Genomic DNA, 21,298 nt, shown 5'->3' on the forward strand with positions numbered 1-21,298 from the left:
AAATTTGCATTCAATAAAAACATCTGGAATTAAAAGTCTAATGATAACCACAAAACCATTGTCAATTGTTATAAAAACCCATTTGTTTCACTAATGTCCTTTCGGGAAGGATATCCGTCATCCTTACCCGGTCTGGCCTATATGTGACTCCAGATCCACAGCAATGGGCAATAAATGCTGGCCCAACCAGTGATGCCCACATCCACAAGAAAGTAAAGAAAAAACCCGCCTCGGTGCTCACACGTTATCCACCTTTGTCTGGAAAAAAGGCAATAACACAAAATCAACGATATAGCGACAAGGGAAGAAATTTCAGGGTTATAGATGGATAATGATACCATCCATAGAGCTTGGAAAGGCGAAAGCCATGATGGAATCATCGAGCAACATCTAGGATCCATCCAGAGTTTCACCAAAGCCCTTGCCCCTCCCCAATATCGTTAACACGAAGCCCGGTGGTGACAAACCGAGGTGCTGGCAGGTGCCAAAGACCCATCGTGTCTGGCCTCCTCCAACCCTTCTTGATGAAAATAAAGGACAAGACAATGTAAGACCAGTGATCGGAACCCTTGACCCACCCCAGGCCTCTAAGACGGGATGCAATGTGCCCCATCAAACTCAAAATGCCCAACCTTCAAATCGAGATAGTGAAAGAATAGCAGCCGGTTCTCAAATTTGGCCTTGAATACATCCCCAGCTCCACTCAGAAGACCAGGCGCTCGGACACTCTCTGTCCAACCCCATCTCCCAGAATCAACCAAGGTGTTCGACATAATATGCAGTAGGATTTCCAAGGACTGATGGTGAGCCCCCACTGAGGAGATTGCCCTATCGACTGACAGGCCGCTCTTCCTGCTTCATCCATTCTCTTTAGTATATCCCCCAGTTCAAAAACGTGAGCACCAATAATCTGTGCCAGGGAGTCACGACGGTCGTCCACAATTTCACTCACAATGGCAGCCATTACCTTGACGCCAGCAGCTTTTCTGAAGTATTAGCACGCTCACCAGGGAAACCGTCGCTGTGAACTGGGCCTCACCCCGGCTATCTCCAACCGCCTCAATCAAACAAAGATTTTCTTGACTTAACTTTGCTCCCCATTGCCAAAGTTTAGCCAAGATATTCCAGCAAAATAGCACTGGACATACACACCAACAACAAATAATGCGGTGTGCTTCAGGTTAAAAAAAAAAGAGATTAATAGATGAATAGTGCTAGAGCCCGAAACAACGCAGCTGCACCGACACTCACATCACGTGAACCCTCTCCTTCTTTAAAAATATTCCATTTGTGTATTGCCTCAATGCAAAACACCCCATCCCTTCTGACACCAGGCCATCTGTCGTTTTCTTAAAGTTGTTACTTTTTGCAGTTTCTTCTCCTCTGACACATTCTCCCTCCTTTCAGTTCCGGCAAAGAGCTTATCACTTGAAACGTTAACTCTGTTTCTCTCCTAATAGATGCTGGGAGACCTGTTGAGTTTTTCCAGCATTCTCTGTTCTTGTTTCAGATTCCAGCATCTGCTATATTTTCCTTATGTTGGTGCAGAGCTTTGCTCCTAGCTCCCATATTAAGCTGTCAGCAAAGTCAATGAGGTTCAAAAAGGTAAGTAAAAAAGTACGTTTAGCTTCCCCAGATATTTTTCACCTGAAGACTTTTTGGCTGCAGTTTTTGGAGAACAGTTTGAAGATGTGGATGCCAGTGGCCATTGCTGCTGCTGTAAGACTAACAGGTATGTAGAAATGACTGCATTTCTGGGCGAATTCTAGGTGCAAGATCCTGCTAGATGGCAGACCTGCAATAGATGCATGATAATGGCCTGAATACAAAGAGGTTCAGGTAAGTGCAATTGAGCTTACTTTGGACATATTCCATCTTCTAGGTGCCTAGGCGGACAGAGGGCAAGGAAATCAACCCTTTCCTCTCCATGAAAGGTCCAGCATGCGAAACAGAAATAAATGAAATATTGCCAACATTAGACATAAGTGGCAAATGTTTATACCGCTGGGCAACCTTCAGTGCATAAACAAGAATCCCTTGAACCATGTTTTTAAAACAAAATAAATGGTTCACTTCAACAGTTTTCGGCAGCATGTTTAATCTTTCCATTAAATTAAATGATTGAATTGAAAATTTGTATGAGACAAAAGAGTAAAAATTCCATGCGTATGTTCGCCTTTCGGGCAGACTGTGCAAACCACTCCTGCCAACATTCATAAAGAAAAGATGTTGGAAAGGATGGTTCTTCTGCTGGTTTGTACCAAGCAATATGAGAAGATATGAATATATCAATACATGGTTTCGGGCTCAGGAGGACCGCCTTGGCCGTTTGAAATGAAAATGATCAAGCACTGGATCCAGTCTTTGACAGCAATTTACGTTTAACTCTTGTGCCTCTCACTGTCCATTAGTGAATTTTAACAGCTAAATTTCAAAGAGATTTCACTCCGTTGTTTTCAGCGAATTATAAGATTTCCAAGCGAACCGCCAGTATAAAAATGATAGGCTTATTCTTCCCCAATGCGCAGTACCGTATTTAACATTAGTTATGTTGATAAAATGTTGAATACAGTCTGTCGATGCCTGTGGTAGCTGCTGTGTTTGGAACTACCTTTCAGCATTTAGAAGCTTTCGGTATATATATTCTATTATCATGGTCGGGATATTGTTTATTTACCGCCTTAGTGCCAATTGGGCCATGCTGTTAGATGCTTTTTAAATAATCTTGTTGGGCATCAGAATATTGCCAAGCAAGACCGAGACTCTAATCCAGGCTTTTTCAAAGTGGGGGTCGCGACCGGCTGGGATAAAAAGGGTCGCGGCGCATCCTGAAATTAACATAGGTATCCCAACTATTGGGTAAGGTCAGCAGGATCGCAAACAGAAAAAGTTCCATGAAAATGGCTTATGTTAGGTGAGATAAGGGAGAATGTATGACCCAGGAGTGAGAAGCAGAGTGGACTGACAGGTTGACAGACATCGCAAACATGATGTAATTTGAAATCATCACAAGGACAATACAGAAGCCGAGTAACGGGACAGCGGGTCGTCACCAATCAATCCGACTCTTCACTCAACTGAAATCTTTCAATCAACTAAAGTTAAATTGAGTAGCTTTTCAGGTTCACCCACCAAGAGACTCAGTTCCCATTTCTATAGAGAAGCTGACACAGACCCCCACCCTGCAAAGCCTCCGCTTATACTCTCTCCCTCTGTCTCTCTCTCTGTCCTGTCATCAGAAGGAGCTTTTTGGGAAGCCCAGCACCAGGTTGGAAAGTTTACGCATGAATTCTAAATGTGGGAGGGACAACAGGGTTTGGAGAAATCTGTCTTATTTCTCTCTGGGTCTGGGTGTCGATCCTCACCCGCAGTAAAACTCATTGCATTTACCAGATTAAACCTGGCAAAAAATAACCACACTTGGACTCTTTTACAACAGCTACCAAAGGAAAATCCTCAGCATTTTATGGAAACTCGTCTTTGTCTGTATCTCCCCCACCCCTCAAAATCACCTTGCATTGCAAGTGAAAAAAATATTGATATCAATCCCAAAAACAGCTTTTCCAAGTTTAAATCTGAATCCCTTTGTCTTAATCTCAGTTTAATTTACAGTAATGTTCTGGATTCCTGTTCCCCAGCCATTCATTAGCATACTGCATCTTCTCCTGCAAGATTATTTTTAAGATTAGGGGCTATTAAGCCTAAATTTCTCTAGTGTCTCCTCTGTGTTAGTCATGGCTCAATGGGTAACGCTCTTGTCTCGACATCAGACGGGTGTGTGTACACCTCCACATCTAGGCTAAGTGCAGTACTACAGGGAAGCTTTCCTGCTAGAAATGCCATTTTCCAGTTACCAGGGGCACGATTCTCCGGAATGGAGACAGTGTTCGCGCCGTCGTGAACTCCATCGTGTTTCACGATGGTGCGAAACGGGCACGGGTAGTAGCAGTAGCAGTTCTGGCCCCCACAGGGGGGCCAGCACAGTGCTGGAGCGGTTCACGCCGCTCCAGCCTCCCTTCCCGGCATGGGCCGCGCCAACCCGCAAATGCGCGTGGGGGACTTCCTCAGCGCGCCGGCCCCAACGCAACATGTGTGGGGGGTCAGGGGCCGGCCGCGTAATAAAATAGGGCCGGGGCTGGAGAGGCCGGCCCGCCGATTGGTGGCCCCGATCGCGGGCCAGACCCCATCGGAGGTCCCCCCCCCGGTGAAGGAGCGCTTTTAGCCGCCCCGTAGGCAGCCCCCCGACCCAACGCGCAGAGTTCCCGCCGGCTGCGAGCAGGTGTGAACAGCGCCGGCGGGACTCTGCCGTTTCTGCGCGGCCGCTTGGCCCATCAAGGCCGGGAATCGGTGGCCCGGCTGCGGACAGTGGCCCGCGACTGGCGCCGCGCCAAACGCACCGGCGCAAATGGCACCGATTCTCTGCTCCTTGGAGAACTGCGTGCCGGCGTTGGATCGGCGCCACGGGAAAAAAATGGCACGAACGGCGATTCTCCCATACGGCGCGGTATGGGAGAATCGCGCCCCATGTTTCATAGAGGCTCTGCCTCTCATGTGGATGTAAATGATTCCATGGGACCAAATTGAATAAGAGCAGGGAGTTATCCCTGATGTCCTCACTAACATTTATACCTCAATCAACATCACAAAAACACATTATCTGGGGTGGGACTCTATGGCTGAGTTTGCCCGGCGATGGGAGAATCCCGCCCGAGGTCAATGGATTTTTCCACTGTCGGCTTCTCGCCCATGGGCTTTCTTGCGGTGGGCAGGGCAGAAGAATCCAGTCCATGGCTTTTTCACATTGCTGTTGTTGGGATTTGCTGTGCATAAATTGGCATCACAGCATTGACTGCACTGCATTGGTTGCAAGCTACTTTATATTCATTAAGTTGTGAACGTGCAAGAAAAAATATAAATCTTGTTTTTCGCAATAATTCAAACATTGACTCTCCACTGCCCTCTGCACTTTGAATATATCTCTACTTTCATAGAGTCATGTAGTTTTGCAACACAGAAAGAGGCCCTTCGGCCCATCATGTCAGTGCCAGAAATCAAGTGTGCCCCGAAAGTCAGCCAGTTGGCCAGCTAATTGCGGGCCACCTCCTCCGCCATGAACAACGGCCAATGGATTTGAGTCTCTATGGCTCCTCTTCAGAGTCCTTGAACCTCATGTTTGTCATTTATAGCTCTGGCAAAGAGAAGAACTGTCCCAATAGTGGGACAGGCTTCCAGGAACCCAAAGGTTATGGTTGACCAAAAATGATCAAGTATAGGGGAAAGTTGAATATTTTTACGATTATCCCAGATTTAAAAATAAGTTTATCTGGTAGTTACGCCACTAGTAACTAACATGGGCTGGAGGTGGGGTCAAATAGCAAGAGATATACAGCAATGGAATATTGTCCAACAAATTTGAAACACCAGTCTCAATAAACCAAAAAATATACCTATCTTCAATGTTGTGACATGTGTTAATTTCATAACCGTGAACTGAACCTCTCATTTTATTAGGGAATGAAATGAGCTGTTTTGTATTAAATAAGATTTCCATACACTAGTTGTGGGAATGTCAAAACTCATTACGATCTGTTAGTCTCTGTAAACCAAGTCTTAATGCGAACTTTGACTGAGATAAATGTATTGATTGAACCCATGAATACAGCTATCTGAGAGAAATGGCCTTTGTCAAGTCTGACGAAGTAAAGGACATTTTTTTCTCACAAGTGCTTTTACAGATCTGGGCAAACATTGTTACCTTTACAATGATTTTCATCCCATGGGTACACACAGTTCTGGACTCCATTACAGACCAAAGAATTGTTGATGCACATGTCGCTGTGACAAAAGAATGTGTTGTCCTGGCAGGGAGCTGCGAGACAAAGGTTAGTGTCACCATAAATTACAGCACATGTATTTCAAAAGCTTATACAAGATGTGATGTAGTGCTGTGTAAGGTCATTCAACCATGAGCAACAAAACACAGTAAATGGGCACTTTGTAAAGGTCATGTCTTCGTTAGTTCAGATTTGTCAGTTAGATAAATTGGTCACGGCTCCATTATTCACAATAAAAGCATCAAGTGAATCTCCCACACAAAATTAATGAATTCATCTAATCTTGTTGGATTTATTGATTGTTAACTGGCATGAATTCATAACATGATTCAATCATTGGCTTCAGAAACGAAGCGTAGACCAGATGTATTGCTGGTTAATAGCATTCTGGAGTAAAGAATGGATCTGAAAATGACAAAAAGAAAAACGGACTATGATGATGTACTCCTTGTGATAGCTCACATTTTGGCCGCGATTCTCCTGAAAAAACCCCAGAAATGTAGTTGCCAGTGGGAAAACTGGAGTGTTTCCAGCTGGCACTGGCAGCACTGCTGAAGTTGGGATTCAATCCCACTTAGAAACATTTTAGGAGAGGGGTGGGTTTTGCACTATTGTTTCGAGGAGCAGGGCATCTCGCTCCTGCCCCTCAGAGATCTGGCTGTCGCAATCTCAGAACAATATTGATGTCCTGCCCCCAAATCGCCAGCAAGACCCCCCTCTAAAGTGAGTTATTACCTTCCCCTGACAGATATTTGATATTGACATGCTGGGAGAGACATTAAAGTGTTTCAACACATCAGAGGGAAGACTTTTAACTACAACTTGACATGCTGAAAGACAGTTTAATGATTATCAAAGCTACAGATTGAAGACCTGCCACACGACCTCCCCATCCTAGAAAAAGACCCCTGATCTGAACCCCTCCAGCCAAGCCTGAGCCCCCACTCGAACCCACTCCCGACTCTCACCTCCTCTGGAGGAGACCCTCGGCACCCTGGTGGTAAGTGTACAGAGGGTACTCACCCTCTTGCCCCCACCCCCCAATTCACGGCGTCAAGACCCTGTTTGTCGGGACGTCACTAATTCACACCCGGGAGACCCCTGGCTGGGGGGACCGGAGCATTCCAGGATGTCGATACTCGCCCACTCTGGCGGGAGCCTGACTGGGCCCGATGGAGTGGGCCGGCAGACTCATAACAGGTTTGGCGCCCGCAGAGAAGCCTGTTTTGGCCCTCACACCTGATTCAACAGGCCATCGCGATTCCCACCTGAGGCTAGCGGCCCTGGCGAATCGCCCCATTGTAAGTTACGATCAAATTTTTCATGGGGATTCTTCAGGAATGTTTGTGGATCAACCACTTGGATTTGAAACTTTTAAATAACAAGTCGCAGGATGTGCCACACTAACACCATCTGGAGGTGTTGTTTATTCTGCAAGTGGTGAGGTTTTTTTGTGTTTGTTGGATCTCTTTGGTTAAAAATGTTAAAATTATCAATGCCTTAATAAAATATTTTCTAAAAAACAATATTCTGCCAGTGGTGAATTGAAAGAGCTAAAAATGTAGTGACAAGTGATATTCCCATGGAATGATAATCAATGAAGTATACAGGGCCAAAATGAATAATGTTCTTGCCAAATAAGAAACTTATTAATAGTTCATTGGAAATTTTCAAAAGCAACATATTATTACCACCCCCCTCTCACCCCACCCCATTAATCCATCTGTTCGGACGAATGTTTTGACTCCCGAGAGGAAATGCAGCCACTCTGCTTCCAAACCTCTGCCAATCCACCCAGTGCTCTCACCTTATAAATATTGCACAGCACAATTTCCAAGCCCACATATTTGACTACGGATATGAAAATCCAGTGGCTGTGTCACAATATTGTTTCAATCTTTAACAAACCCTAACCTCTGAAACCATTGATTGCAAAATAAAGTAAGCGAGTAGCAAATTAAATGTCATTGGAAAATAAAATGCTTATAAACCATGGTTACTTACGATCCACAAATGAAGTAAATAGCATTCGGAATCTGCTGAGCCTGCTGCCCTCATCAGCCCACATCCGAACCACTCCAACTCCAGTTTGTAGCATTACATCGTTAGCCACTGTGCTGCAAAACTTTGCCTTTAGGTTTTCAATAGCACTGCTCCCATCATACACAGCAACAAAATTCCTCTTGCATTCATTAGAGTGATCCATTTGATAGTCGAGAAAGCGTAAATAAATCTATCAAAGAGAAAGACATTGAGGTCCAGTGACAGCGTTGCACATATATATTTGCTTATTCTTTACAGCCCAGAAGGTTATTACTGCATGCCTTTACACTGAAAGAAAGCACTGGTTCACACAAATGTTATCCAGGTATAATGGCATCTGGGGTGGGGGGGTCCCAGGCCATCTGAGGCCCCTGGGTGGTTGGGCTCTGGGCAGGGTGGTACTCTTGACACTCTTGCTGCCATCCGGGAAACTTGGCACCCAGATGCCAGGCTGGCAGTGCCAAGGTGCCATGTTGCCCGTGCCAGAGATCGGGCCCGGAGGTTCTCCACCCTTATGAGATGTGGTGAGGGGGGCTCAAGGACTCCCTAGCAGATACGTTGGGTGCCGGTGGGGGGTCCGGAGGTCACGGCGGGGAATCCGATAGGTCGATAGATCTGACGAGCTGAGCTCGTCAGTGCAGGAAATTAGTTTAGTGCGGCCAAGGTGGGGCGTTCCTCACGGAGACCAAAAAGAGCTTTGTTTGATAATGGGATCACTATATGTGCCCAAAATGGGATTCTATTTTTTGGAGTTTAATTTACGCCCCTAGGAATTTTTTTCTGCAGTGGGGAATTGAACTTTAAAAAAAAATAAATTTGGAGTACCCAATTGTTTTTTTTCCAATTGAGGGGCAATTTAGCGTGGCCAATCCACCTAACCTGCACATCTTTGGATTGTGGGGGTGAAACCCACGCAGACATGGGGAGAATGTGCAAACTCCACACGGGAAGTGACCCAGGGCCGGGATTTGAACCCGGGTCCTCAGCGCCACAGTCCCAGTGCGATCCACTTCCCCACATGTCGCCCTCGTGGGGAACTAAACTTGTTGGCTCGACTGGCTCCTCAGAGATCAGGGAGCCATTTTGCCAGGGTGCCCCGATCTCCAAGTGAGCTTGACTATCACCCACATGCCCCACCCGCAGACAATGCGACGCTCCGTAGACATGGGTATCATCCCACCCACCAGTGCGAGCACACCCTGCTATGGGGTTGCATTCAATCTCTCCCTTCAAGCTCCCCCTTTTCCGGCACCTGGCAGTGCAAACCTGCCACCCTGGCACTGTCTTGCCATGTCCCCGACCAGCCAGGGTGGCTCCAATGGCCTAAGAGGTGGTATAGCTACTTAATGATAAAAATTGTAAAATATATAGCTATATCTGCATATGTGAAACAAAACAATTTATTTGCCTGTTTTTACATATGTACATTAAACTGGAAAGTCAACTAATTTTTTTGATATTGTATTATAACAGAAAACAAGCATAAAGTAATAAAATGTTATTCAAATACACGCTGATGGTGCACAATATCACATATGCATAGATCATCAGAATGTTCCAGTAACATCACACAACGATGTCACTACACTATGGGACAACACGCGGAATCTTATAAAAAAAACGACAAAGTGCCTGTCCAAGCGAGAAAAATGGAATGGCTCCATCGGTGGGATTTCTCACGGAATCCGGAGCCTCTTCGAAAAAAAAAGTGTGTCGAGACGGGGACCCTTAGAGCCCGGAACTGGCTTTAAACATCCCACAGGCCACATATAGAACCATGCTACAGTTGTATAGAACTTTGGTAAGGCCGCACTTGGAATATTACGCACAAGTCTGGTTGCTACACCACCAGAAGGATGTGGAGGCTTTGGAGAGGGTACAGAGGAGGTTTACCAGAATGTTGCCTGGTCTGGAGGGTGTTAGCTAGGTGGAAAGGCTGAATAGACTTGGAGTGTTTTCATTAGAACGATGGAGGTTGTGAGAGGAATGGATAGTGTGGATGGGCAGGCACTCTTTCCCAGGGTGGAGGGGTCAGTCACCAGGGGGCATAGGTTTAAGGTCCATGGGGCAAAGTTTAGAGGAGATGTGCGAGGCAGGTTTTTTTTTTTACACAGAGGGTGATGAGTGCCTGGAACGCGTTGCCAGGGGAGGTTGTGGAAGAAGATACATGAACGCCATTCAAAAGGCATCTCGACAAATACATGGATAGGATGTAGTAAGAAGTTACCACCAGGTTAAAGTCGAGCAGGTTTGTTTGGAAATGCTAGCTTTCGGAGCAAACTCCTTCATCAGATGATTCCAAACAAACCTGTTGGACTTTAACCTGGTAATCTAAGACTTCATACTGTGCCCACCCCAGTCCAACTGCATCTCCACATTATGGATAGAAATCATAGAAATTATAGAATTTACAGTGCAGATGGAGGCCATTCAGCCCATCGAGTCTGCACTGGCCCTTGGAAAGTGCACCTCAATTAAGCCCACACCTCCACCCTATCCCCATAACCCAGTAACCCCACCTAACTTCTTTTTTTTTGGACACTAAGGGCAATTTAGCATGGCCAATCCATCGAACTTACACATCTTTGGACTGTGGGTGAAATCGGAGCACCCGGAAGAAACCCACACAGACACGGAGAGAACGTGCAGACTCTTCACAGACAGTGACTCAAGCCGGGAATTGAACCTGGGACCCTGGAGTTGTGAAGCAACTGAGTTAACCACTGTGCTGCCGTGCCGCCCATAGGATGGGTATAGAAGGATACATCACTAGGAAATGCTGAGCGCTTTGGCCAAGGGTGGTATCATGACCGGTACAGGATTGGAAGGCTGAAGGGCCTGTCCTTGAGTTGTTTTGTTCTTTTTTCCCCAGAGGTCTCAGGGCTCTCCACACCGACAGTCATTGCCGGCAGATACCACCCCCTCTCCTGACAGTCATCGCCAGTAGACTAACCCCCCAACATAGATAATAATCTTCGGCAGATCCCACCTCCACCCAACCGGCAGAGGTCACTGGCACCCTCCTATCCCCACACCCTCCCCTGATAGTCATGGCCGGCAGACTCCCACCCCCAAACATCCCCGTAAATAATCTTCGGCAGATCCCACCCCTGCAGACAGTAATCTCCAGCAGTTCCCCCCACTCCTCTTGATAGTCATCGTCTGCAGATCCTCCCCTTAATGTCCACTCTCTCCCCGCCCACTGCACATATACGCATGCCGCTGTGGGTCTCCCCATAGTCCTGCCCAGACACTTCCCTTGGTACAGGTGGGCACTGCCAGGGCAGAAACTGGCAGTGCCAACCTGTGCGGGGGACAGTGCCGCGCATGTCCTTCCACCCCTCCCAGGGGCTATATTTACCTCTGCACCCAAAGAGTGATCCCCTCGACTGCCTTATGCCTGACCAAACTTGGTGTAAATGATGTCGGCAAGACGTCATGCCAGCACCAGGTCTGTGAGGGGGCATTGCTGGCTCACGGGCACTGCTGCCTCATGGCACAGAGGACCCGGGTTCAATCGCAGCCCCAGGTCACTGTCTGTGTGGAGTTTGCACATTCTCCCGTGTCTACGTGGGTCCCACCCTCACAACCCAAATATGTGCAGAATAGGTGGACACACTAAACTGCCCCTTAATTGAAAAAAAAATTGGATACTTAAAATTTATATTAAAAAACGATTCCGTGAGGGAGCAAGATATGGAATGAGTACTCGCTAATGACATGTTAATGTATTAAAATGAAATTCCCGTGCTCACACCGCATATTTCACACTACTGCACTGGTGGGAGGGGTGGCGGGGGCGGCGGTTATAAGGTTCCAATGAATCTAGAGAGAATCGCGTTTTTCGATTCTCTCTCACTGGTGGAGAAAGAGGAAACAAAGTCACCCCCCCCCCCCCCCCCCCCCCCAGCAAAAACAATGCCTTTGGTGATTGTTCTGTGTGTTTCGTCCCAAATTAAATTGTAACAGCTATTTCCTTAAAATTATAGTTTGCGATAGTATATTGCAGTTGTTATGAATGTGAGCATTTGTAAGATGGCTAGGTTGTAAAATGTCTCCATTAGTTCAAGGTAAAATGGGGCAGTTTGGAGAATGGGATGGAACCTGATACAGGAACTGCCTGGAAGAAAAGCCCACGTGATCGGGCTGCCATGGGGACCAGGGTCCAGGTCAAATCCTATTGAACGTAAGGAGCAAACTTTCACCATCTAGACACAATGGAAGAAGCAGCTGACCTTACTGTTGTCCAGACACAAAAACTTTCAGAGGCAGTCGGACTGAGAGTTTTGGGGAAGAAGATCCATAATAGGTGCTGCTATACCAGGCAGAAGAAAAGAACTGCTTTTGGAATGGGCACCAAGCAGAGGGCAGCTGAGGGCAGAGCCCATGTTGGATGAAAGAAGGATTGTGAAGACTTAAAGATCACAGAATCACAACAGGATACTCTTTGCACTAGGAGTCTATTTAATAATGCCCAAAGGGTTGAGTGTGGCAGACTTTGTTTAAAGGGACACTGGAAGATTCATCCTGGTGAAGCTGGGAGAAGAGATCCTTTTTGAGCTAGGAGGAGTTTTTGACTCGAAACACATCTCTGCACAGAGTGCAATGTAATATATAAACAAGGTGTGGGATTTTCGATTGTAGTAAGACGTTACTCGGAATACCTTTTTGTGTAGTTTGGTGTACTAGTTGCCTGCTAAGTAATGTTTAGTTTATGTTGATTTTAGTGTGTTTGTTACAGCAAAAGTCTTAAAACATGGAACCTTGTGTGATCCTTTGAGTCAGTCACTGAGAAATTCATATCTCTTTTTAAAAGTTATTGGTCTCTACGGGTATAGTAACCACTATTAAAAATTTACCTGCTCATAGAATCAAAGAATTTACAGTGCAGAAGGAAGCCATTCGGCCCATCGAGTCTGCATCGGCCCTTGGAAAGAGCGCCCTACTGAAGCCCACACCTCCACCCTATCCCCATAACCCAGGAACCTGACCTAACCTTTTTTGGACACTAAGAGACAATTAACCATGGTCAAACCACCTAACATGCACATCTTTGGACTGTGTGAGGAAACTGGAGCACCCGGGGAAACCCAAGCAATCACGGGGAGAAAGTACAAACTGTTCACAGTCACCTGAGGCCGGAATTGAACCCTGGACCCTGGAGCTGTGAGGCAGCAGTGCTAACCACTGTGCCGTACAGAGTACAGAGACTTGTAAATATTCTTTTCCTTTTGTCTATTTTTAACAAAAGTACTGGCCAGAGAAGGTTTATTGAAGTTTTTCTTTTGTATGGGTTGTTGACACAGTTTGAAATTATTGCAAAGAAAGATCAATGAAAGTGAAGTAAAAATGTCCTTGCTATTGATTTTCAATCCTTTGAATTTATTGGGGGGCACAGCTAATGTGGAGAAATCAACAACAATTTCAGTGCAGCCTATACCTCGAGACCACAAACTAATGCGAGGACCTGTAAATGTTCTCCAGGAAGCCACTTATGGAACAATTTGCCTAGCCTCTCTTCATTTCTAAGTGGCATGACTGAATCTGCCAAGTGCTTCGGTTTGAACATGATGCGATAAATGTTCTATCATACAAGGCTATAGATAGAAATCTCAGTGAAAGGTTCTTTCTGAGCACTGTCTCCTATAAAGTACAAACATGACATACTTTAGCTCTTGGCGGGGCTCTTAATGTCCAAATGCAGTCGATTGCTTCTCCAGGTTTGATTTTCTCTTCCTGTTCCACTTGACTAGAGTGTATAATACCATCAGGCCCTGATAGCTCAAACTGGCAGTCTAGAGAGAAAAAAATACTAATATTTACTGGAAAAGAAACAAGAAAAAATTAACATTTTAAAAATAAAACTAGTGTTAAAAATTCACCTTGAACATGTAACGTCAATCATACCTGGAATGGGGTTCAAAATTCCACCAAGGTAGATAAAATCAGGATCTGGAAAAGTAGAAAATTATGATTGTAGTTCCAATTTAAATGACATGTTAAATCATGTATCATTTGATAAATGTGTCCAAAAATGCTTCAACGGATTCTCCGTTCCTGAGACTAATTGTTGACGCCTGGGCAGGATTCGTGGACTTCCACAACAGCAAAACTGGGGTTACGCTTGGACCGATTCGACAACCATGGAGGGGCTAGCTCCCGCCCCACGTGAAACACAATTGATTCCAGTGAGAAAAGGTGCAGGATTGGCCCAGTCCGCGATTGACTCTCAGGAGGCTGACAAGCTGCAGCCGCATATATCACTTCCCAAACACACCATCCCAGCCAGGAAGATGGCACTGGAGCATGCCCACCCCACTGATGGGCCGGCTGGGACCAGAGGACACCTAGGTGAGTGCCCTGAGGGAAAACCCATACAACCTGTGGCCCTTAGTTCACAGTGGGCAGTCAGTGATGTGATGGCTGCCTTGCAGGTCGTTGCAATGGGTCTCGCTATACGCGGATGATTTGCTCCTGTACATTTCGGACCCTGTGGAGGGGATGGGGGAGGTTCTGCGGATCCTGAGGGATTTTGGTAGTTTTTCAGCGTACAAACTGAACATGGGAAAGAGCGAGTTGTTTGTGATCCAGGCCAAGGGGCAGGAAGAGAGACTGAAAGAGCTGCCACTCAGGATGATGGAGAAAAGTTTTCATTACCTGGCTATGATTAGGAAGTGGGCAATAGTCTGAGAGCTTTGATAACGGCTCCTTTGCCATTCTCGCTGACCCGTTCTCCACAAGTCCAGTGGTGGTGGTGACACTGCGGATCTGGGGACAGTGGAGGAGGCACAAGAAGATGGAGGGAGCGTTGGTCTGGACCCCGATATTTAACAACTTATAGGTCTGTCCCGGGTAGGATGGATGGTGGGTTCCAGAGCTGGCAGAGGGCAGGCATCAGAAGCACGGTAGATCTGTTTATAGACAGAAGTTTTCCCAGTTTGAAGGCGCTAGAGGACAAAGTTAATCTTCCGCCAGGAAACGCCTTTAAATATCTGCAAGTACGAGCCTTCCTGAAAAAACAGGTTTTGGCCTTTCCGACGCTGCCGCCATTGAGGATACAGGACAGGGTGGTCTCCGGCACCTGGGTGGGGGAGGGGAAGGTGTCGGATATCTACCAGGAACTACAGGAGGCGGAGGAAACCCCGGTGGAGGAGCTCAAGGGCAAGTGGGAGGAGGAGGAGCTAGGTGAGGAGTTGGAAGCGGGTCTGTGGGCAGAGTTAATTCCTCCTCATCATGTGCCAGGCTCAGTCTAATTCAACTGAAGGTGGTCCATCGGGCACACATAACGGCAGTGAGAATGAGCAAGTTTTTTGGGGTAGAAGACAGTTGTATGAGGTGCAAGGGGAGCCCTGCAAACCACGTTCACATGTTTTGTTCATGCCCAGAGCTTAGAGAGTTCTGGCAAGGGCTCGCAAGGGCAATGTCCAAGGTGCTTAACACACGGGTGGTGCCGAGTCCAGAGACACTTTGGAGTGTCAGAAGACCCGGGAGTTCAGGAGGCGAAAGAGGCCGATGTCTTGGCCTTTGCCTCCCTAGTAGCCCGGAGATGGATTTTATTAATGTGGAGGGACTTGAAGCCCCTGAGTGTAGAGACTTGGGTTAACGACATGGCTGGGTTTCTCAGCCTCGAGAAAATAAAGTTTGCCTTAAGAGGGTCTACGCTAGGGTTCTCTCGGAGGTGGCAACTGTTCGTCGACTTTCTCGGGGAAAATTAAAATGTCAGCAGCAGCAACAATCCCGGGGGGGGGGGGGGGGGGGGGGGGGGGGGGGCAAGTGCTTCACTGGGGGGGGGGGAGGGGGGGGGGGGGGGCAAGTGCTTCACTGGGATGGTGTGGGAAATTGGGTCGCGTGGGGTAACGTCTATTTAATTCTTATTGTATATTCTCTTTTTGCACTACGTTAATGTTCACTCTAGTTTGTTTTGTTTTTATTGTTACGATTGTTTTATTATGAAAAATGCTGCAAAACCTTAATAAAAATACTTTATAAAAACCTCTATGTTTATAAAAGTGGGCAGAGGCTGGGTAATGGGGATAATGTTTGTAAAAGGCATTGAAGTGCCCAATCAACCATGATCATATTGAATGATGGAGAAGGCTCGATGGGATGAATGGCCTCCTGTTCCCACGTTCCTAAAGTGTGACAAATGGGTCACCTCATGATTCCTCAAAGACTTTCTGCCACCTACAAGTCAGCAATGTGATGCAGCATTTACCACATTTTTGGATGGTTGCAGTAGCAATACATGAAAGTAGCTTGACACCATGCAGGGTAGAACACCAACCATCAGTGATCTGTGCCAACACTTTGGCTTCAATATCTATCTGCCGGAGTTGTGATTGCAATATGCCCTACTTATTGGACTCACTGCACCATCACAAGAAAACTATGTCAAAAGCATCTCCTTCCAAATTGATCTGTATTATCAAATACAGCAGTACAAGTATTACAGGAACAGTATCGACTTCTAGTTCCCCTATGAGTCACACAGCATCCTGGTTTGAGCATACATTACCATTGCCTCATTGTCACTGATCAAAACACTGGAATTCCTTAACACCATTATGGGAGCATTATCATCACATTACAATTCAAGGAGAAGACTTTACTGCTTTGTTGGAGCAACAATGGATGCACAATGAATGCATACATTTTTATTCAAATTGGGCCATGGTTGAAGCTTTCAACCCATTTAGTTCACTTAAATCAAACATTGGACGTATTGAACAGAACTTTCAACTTTGGTAACAGCCTAAATGGGCAGTGGTACATTGGTCTTCCACAGAACAGTAAAGCAGGTTGCGTGAGTAATTAATGGCCAAATTGCTACCCCTTCTATTATGTCCTCATAACAGTTGATAGTATACTCAATGAAAACTTGCAAAGTTCCTTTAAATAATAATAATTTAGTTACCTGGCACAAAAGAGTATTTGGCTCGAAATCCGAAACCTTCTAACTCTTCATCCGAAGTAAACTTTATCCATAAGAACCTTCCAGATGATTTAATGAGTGATGGACTTTTTTGACCACAATAACGGTTTATCACACGGGAGAATCCAAATGGTCCATCTCTGACCTCCAAGTTATCAAATCTACAATCCCATGAAGGTTCAATGTTGTAAAGTTCATCAAAAGTGAGTTCAATTCGCTGGCGTGGAGCCGCTGCAAATACAGCAAAATGGTAACAAATGTAGTTCTTGGAGATCAAGCATGCAGTCAGGTTCAAGGTGCATTCAATTATCATTATCATTATCTCTGAGAACGTTTCAAGCAGGGCGGTTATAGCTTGGCAATGTTGTGGCTGGCTTCCAGCTGAGCAATGTGAGCATGTTATATAATGTCATTGTTCAAGAAAATACTGTGGATAACCACTACCGATAAACATGGACAGATCTTGGTTGAGGATTGACATGAGCCCCAACTAGTGCCATAGAGTTAGATGCGAATGAGTAAATCATATTACCTTCCAGTATGTAGATACATTCTCTATTGGGAGGGTAGGTATTCGGATAATTTGGTGAAGAAAAGTATCCACCATTGTCATTCCGAACCCAAACTCCACATTGCTTTCCTGACTTGTGATGTGGTATGCCGTTCTGTAATTCTGTAAAATGAAATAATTCAGTTTATTGAGATTTAAAGTGTAATCTCAGAGTTGATATAAAGTTGATATATGGCTGGTAGGTGGCTGGTAAATGCCTATAACATGTCTTGTCCTAAACAGCTATAACATTTAATGGAGATCATTATGGGTTAGAATCAATACATATCCCCTAGCTACTAAAGCTATATGCTTTGCTCAAGAACAAGCAATGTTTGGAGTGTGCATGTGTAAGGATAGGCTAGAAGAAGACCAGGCACATATCAATAAAGAATCTACTGAAAGTGAGTTGTGAACAGAGATAGCTGCCTAAATGTAAAATATTGATGTGGTTTAGGCTTGAATGACTAGAAGCAGATTTTAGACAGGTTAAATTGGAAGTGTATCATTTTCAGCCAGTTTTCTGAGGAATGCTTATTGGCATCATGTGTAAAGGGAGATTGGTAGTTGTTGAAGAGGCAAACTGTCAGTGGAATTTAAGAGACAGAAACAATTAAACCAGAGAGACACCATAGGCTGAAAAAGTTGCAGAAAGCCTTTGGGAAAACTTATCAACTCATTTTGCAAGGGTGAAGGGGCACGGGACTAAAACATGACAGGGAAAAGTGATGCAAAAAATAAAAGCCAAGGTGCAGGTCCAAGTAGGTAGGCAAGGGACAGAAAAGCCCTTTGTACTATTCAACAGCACTTACCCCAACCCCTACCCCCTCTCCTCCCCCTCCGGTCGCTACTGAAATATGTCTGCAAGGCGATGGAGCTAACTTTCAGACTGCAGCTTACCATTATTGTCACTGGATATGCCATCTCTATGTGCATGGACGGCATAGTTCTGCACTTGATTCTCTGATGACCTGGACCCTGTGAAGACAAGTCACCATTGGTCATTGCCAGTTAGATATGCCAGGGTTTCACTTGTAATTGGTAGCACCTTGATGGATACAGCCAACCAGGTTCAGCCGAATGTGGTACACCTGCCCCTTCAGTTTCTCTGAAAGCATAAGATACTGTGTTTGGGATGCTTTTAGTAAAGCATCCACTATTTTAGTTAGTCAGGCATTCACATATCATACTGATGCCAATGCAATCAGAATTATAGAATAATGCAGCACAGAATGAGACCATTCAGCCCATATTATCTGTGCTGGCTCTTTAAATTAGCTTTTTAATTAGTCCCATGCCCCTATTCTTGCCAGAGTCCTGCAATGTTTTAAACTTTAGATATTTATCCAATTCTCTCTTGCAAGTTTTTATTAAATCTGCTTCCACCATTCAACTGGTGAGTCAGAGGTAAGGGAGCTCGCACAATAGTGAGATGAAATAACTAATGTGTCATTAGCACAAGGGAAGAAGCTAATTGGTGATAGCTGTTTTTAAAAAGTCCTGATCAAGAACAAGTCTTGTTTATTTCTGGTAAGTTTAAATAATAGGCTCATTGATAGAGGCTTGGTAGGGAATCTCTGCTCTGTCAAATGCACATCCTGTGTTATGTGGGAACCCCAGGTTACTTTTCAGGCCGGGGCAGTCACGCATTCAGGAAATCTTGTCAGCTGGACGAGCCAAAATTTTGATGGGAGAACTTCAGATCAGTGTATCTGTGAGGCTGAGATCAACACAGAGTCCTTTCAGGAGATAGCCACCACACAGCTTCAAACTGTGCGGGCAGAGGATAGATCAGTGACAGTCAGAGAAACAAGGAGGGCAATGCAAGTAGTGCAGGAATCCTGTGAGTGCATCTTGCTCCCTAGTTGGCGTTCTGCTTTGAAACTGGTGAAATAATTGTTCCTCTACAGACTGCAGCCAGAGTCAAATACTTGGTGCCATGGTGGTTCAGCTGTAAGGTGAGAGATTGGGGACGATGGAGGAGAAAGTTCAGAAAACAAATTTATAGACATGATTCAAGGGTACTACGTTGCCTCATTGGTACCAGGGTCATGGATGAGACTGAGTGGCTGAAGAACTTTTAGAGGGAGCGGGTGAACAGTCAGAGGTTGTGGCGCATATGGTACCGATGACTTAGGTAGAGAAGATGAGATGAGGTCATGAGGAATGAGGTGGATTTTAGGGAGATAGGAAAGAAATTAAAAAGCAGAACCTCAAAGGTAGTAATCTCTGGATCATCCCCTGTACCACACACTTGTGAATACAGAACTATGAGAATGGTGCAGATGAACGCTTAGCTGGAGAGGTGGTTCATGTGGGAGGGCTTTAAACTTTTTGGACACTGGGACCTTCACAAGCCAGATGCGTTGCACCTATACAGGGTCAGGACCTGTATCATGGTGGGAAAGTTTCCTAGTGCTATTGGGGAGGGTTTAAATTAACTTGGCAGGGACACAAGAACCTGAGCATAGGTTTAAAAGAGAGAGAAACAAAGTTAGAAACAAACAGCAGAACATTAGTTACCAAGTGCGGATAATAGAGGAAACAAAAGACTAGGGCGGGATTTAATAGAATAAAATCAGAGTCCGTGTTTGCAGCGTTTAGCGGGGTGTTTCTCGGGGCTGCAGACCTGTCAAGGCTGCACTTACATCATTTCCTGCACTGACGAGTTCAGCTCACCAGTGCAGAATGACTACCCCCGGATCGGGCCCCATTTTTAAAGACAGCCCCAATCATGGTAGCACAGTGGTTAGCACTGTTCCCAGGTTTGATTCCTGCTTGGGTCACTGTCTATGTGAAGTCTGCACATTCTCCCCGTGTCTGCGTGGGTTTCCTCCGGGTGCTCCGGTTTCCTCCCACAAGTCCCAAAAGATGTGCTGTTATGTGAATTGGACATTCTGAATTCTCCCTCCGTGTACCCAAACAGGTGCCGGAATGTGGCGACTAGGGTTTTTTCACAGTAACTTCATTGCAGTGTTAATGTAAACCTACTTGTGACAATAAAGATTAAAAATACTAAACAACACCTGGTCGAGGCCTCGCTGGGGAGGCCGTTACTTCCTATGCTCTGGGAGAATATGACGCAGACATAATGAATCATTTAAATCACGCACAGCGAAAGTGAGGTCCATATCATGATGTCTCTCGAGGTTCGGTTAAATCTCGTGAGACGTCTCAAGCGTTGCCTCACCAAGTTGGACGCGACGAGGCTAGTAAATCCCGCCCTAGATAATAAATAAAACAGTTTGGAAGTTGTTTTGCTCACCATGGAGAAACCGTAAAGCAAAATAACCAAATTTGATGAATGACGGTCAAATGAAGAAATCACCAGCAAGATTTCACTTTTTGTAACATTTGCTTTAACATGAATCAGAACCAAAGTAAATTAAACAGGAATTGACAGGCAAATGATATTTCAAATGAAAAGATAAACTTAACATTTAACTAAACTTAACTTTGTTGATACAACAAAGATATATCTTATACAAGCATCAACACCCATATCACTCCCCACAGATGTGTGGCATGATGTAGTTCTGCAATATGCAGCTCTTTATTCATGCAGGGTGGGTTATGAATCTTATCCTACAACAACTTCCACCTTTGAGTTTCATTATTATCAGCAAAGCACACTTTGATAACCCTCTCTCTGTCTTGGGTCACATTAGTCATGATGGTGTATCTTTCCAGAGCTCCGCCTCAACTGATCAACCAATAACACCATGGTTCATGTTTTGGCCACATTTGGGAAAACACCCAGCTTTTTAAAATCTCTGACAGATTCAAATAGCTTTCCAGGTTTTATACCATTTTAGCCAGGTGTTATAACCCCACGAGACCTATAGAGATAATCTGATTGATCTCTCTGTGGGGTTCGTGGAGTAAGAGCTTCCCTGCTGAGGGGCAGAGGCCCAACAGAAGAATCATTAATTCCCCGAG

General features: G+C 45.4%; 1 protein-coding gene across 2 annotated transcripts in view; it reads right to left on the reverse strand.

The window, feature by feature from the left end:
* Window positions 1–21,298, reverse strand: part of LOC119971290 (neuropilin and tolloid-like protein 2) — a 64,997-nt gene that overhangs the window by 16,878 nt on the left and 26,821 nt on the right. Inside the window, exons 3-9 of one of the 2 annotated variants that reach the window (XM_038806652.1) lie at window positions 18,260–18,337; window positions 17,342–17,482; window positions 16,792–17,040; window positions 13,785–13,829; window positions 13,545–13,672; window positions 7,839–8,067; window positions 5,756–5,869 (exon numbers count right to left, since the gene is read on the reverse strand). In XM_038806652.1, coding sequence (XP_038662580.1) covers window positions 5,756–5,869; window positions 7,839–8,067; window positions 13,545–13,672; window positions 13,785–13,829; window positions 16,792–17,040; window positions 17,342–17,482; window positions 18,260–18,337 — 984 coding nt within the window. The remainder of the gene's footprint in view (window positions 1–5,755; window positions 5,870–7,838; window positions 8,068–13,544; window positions 13,673–13,784; window positions 13,830–16,791; window positions 17,041–17,341; window positions 17,483–18,259; window positions 18,338–21,298) is intronic. The other variant, XM_038806653.1, reaches the window with a different exon arrangement.

This window comes from Scyliorhinus canicula, chromosome 9 (assembly GCF_902713615.1).
Source record: "Scyliorhinus canicula chromosome 9, sScyCan1.1, whole genome shotgun sequence".
Taxonomy (NCBI): domain Eukaryota; kingdom Metazoa; phylum Chordata; class Chondrichthyes; order Carcharhiniformes; family Scyliorhinidae; genus Scyliorhinus; species Scyliorhinus canicula.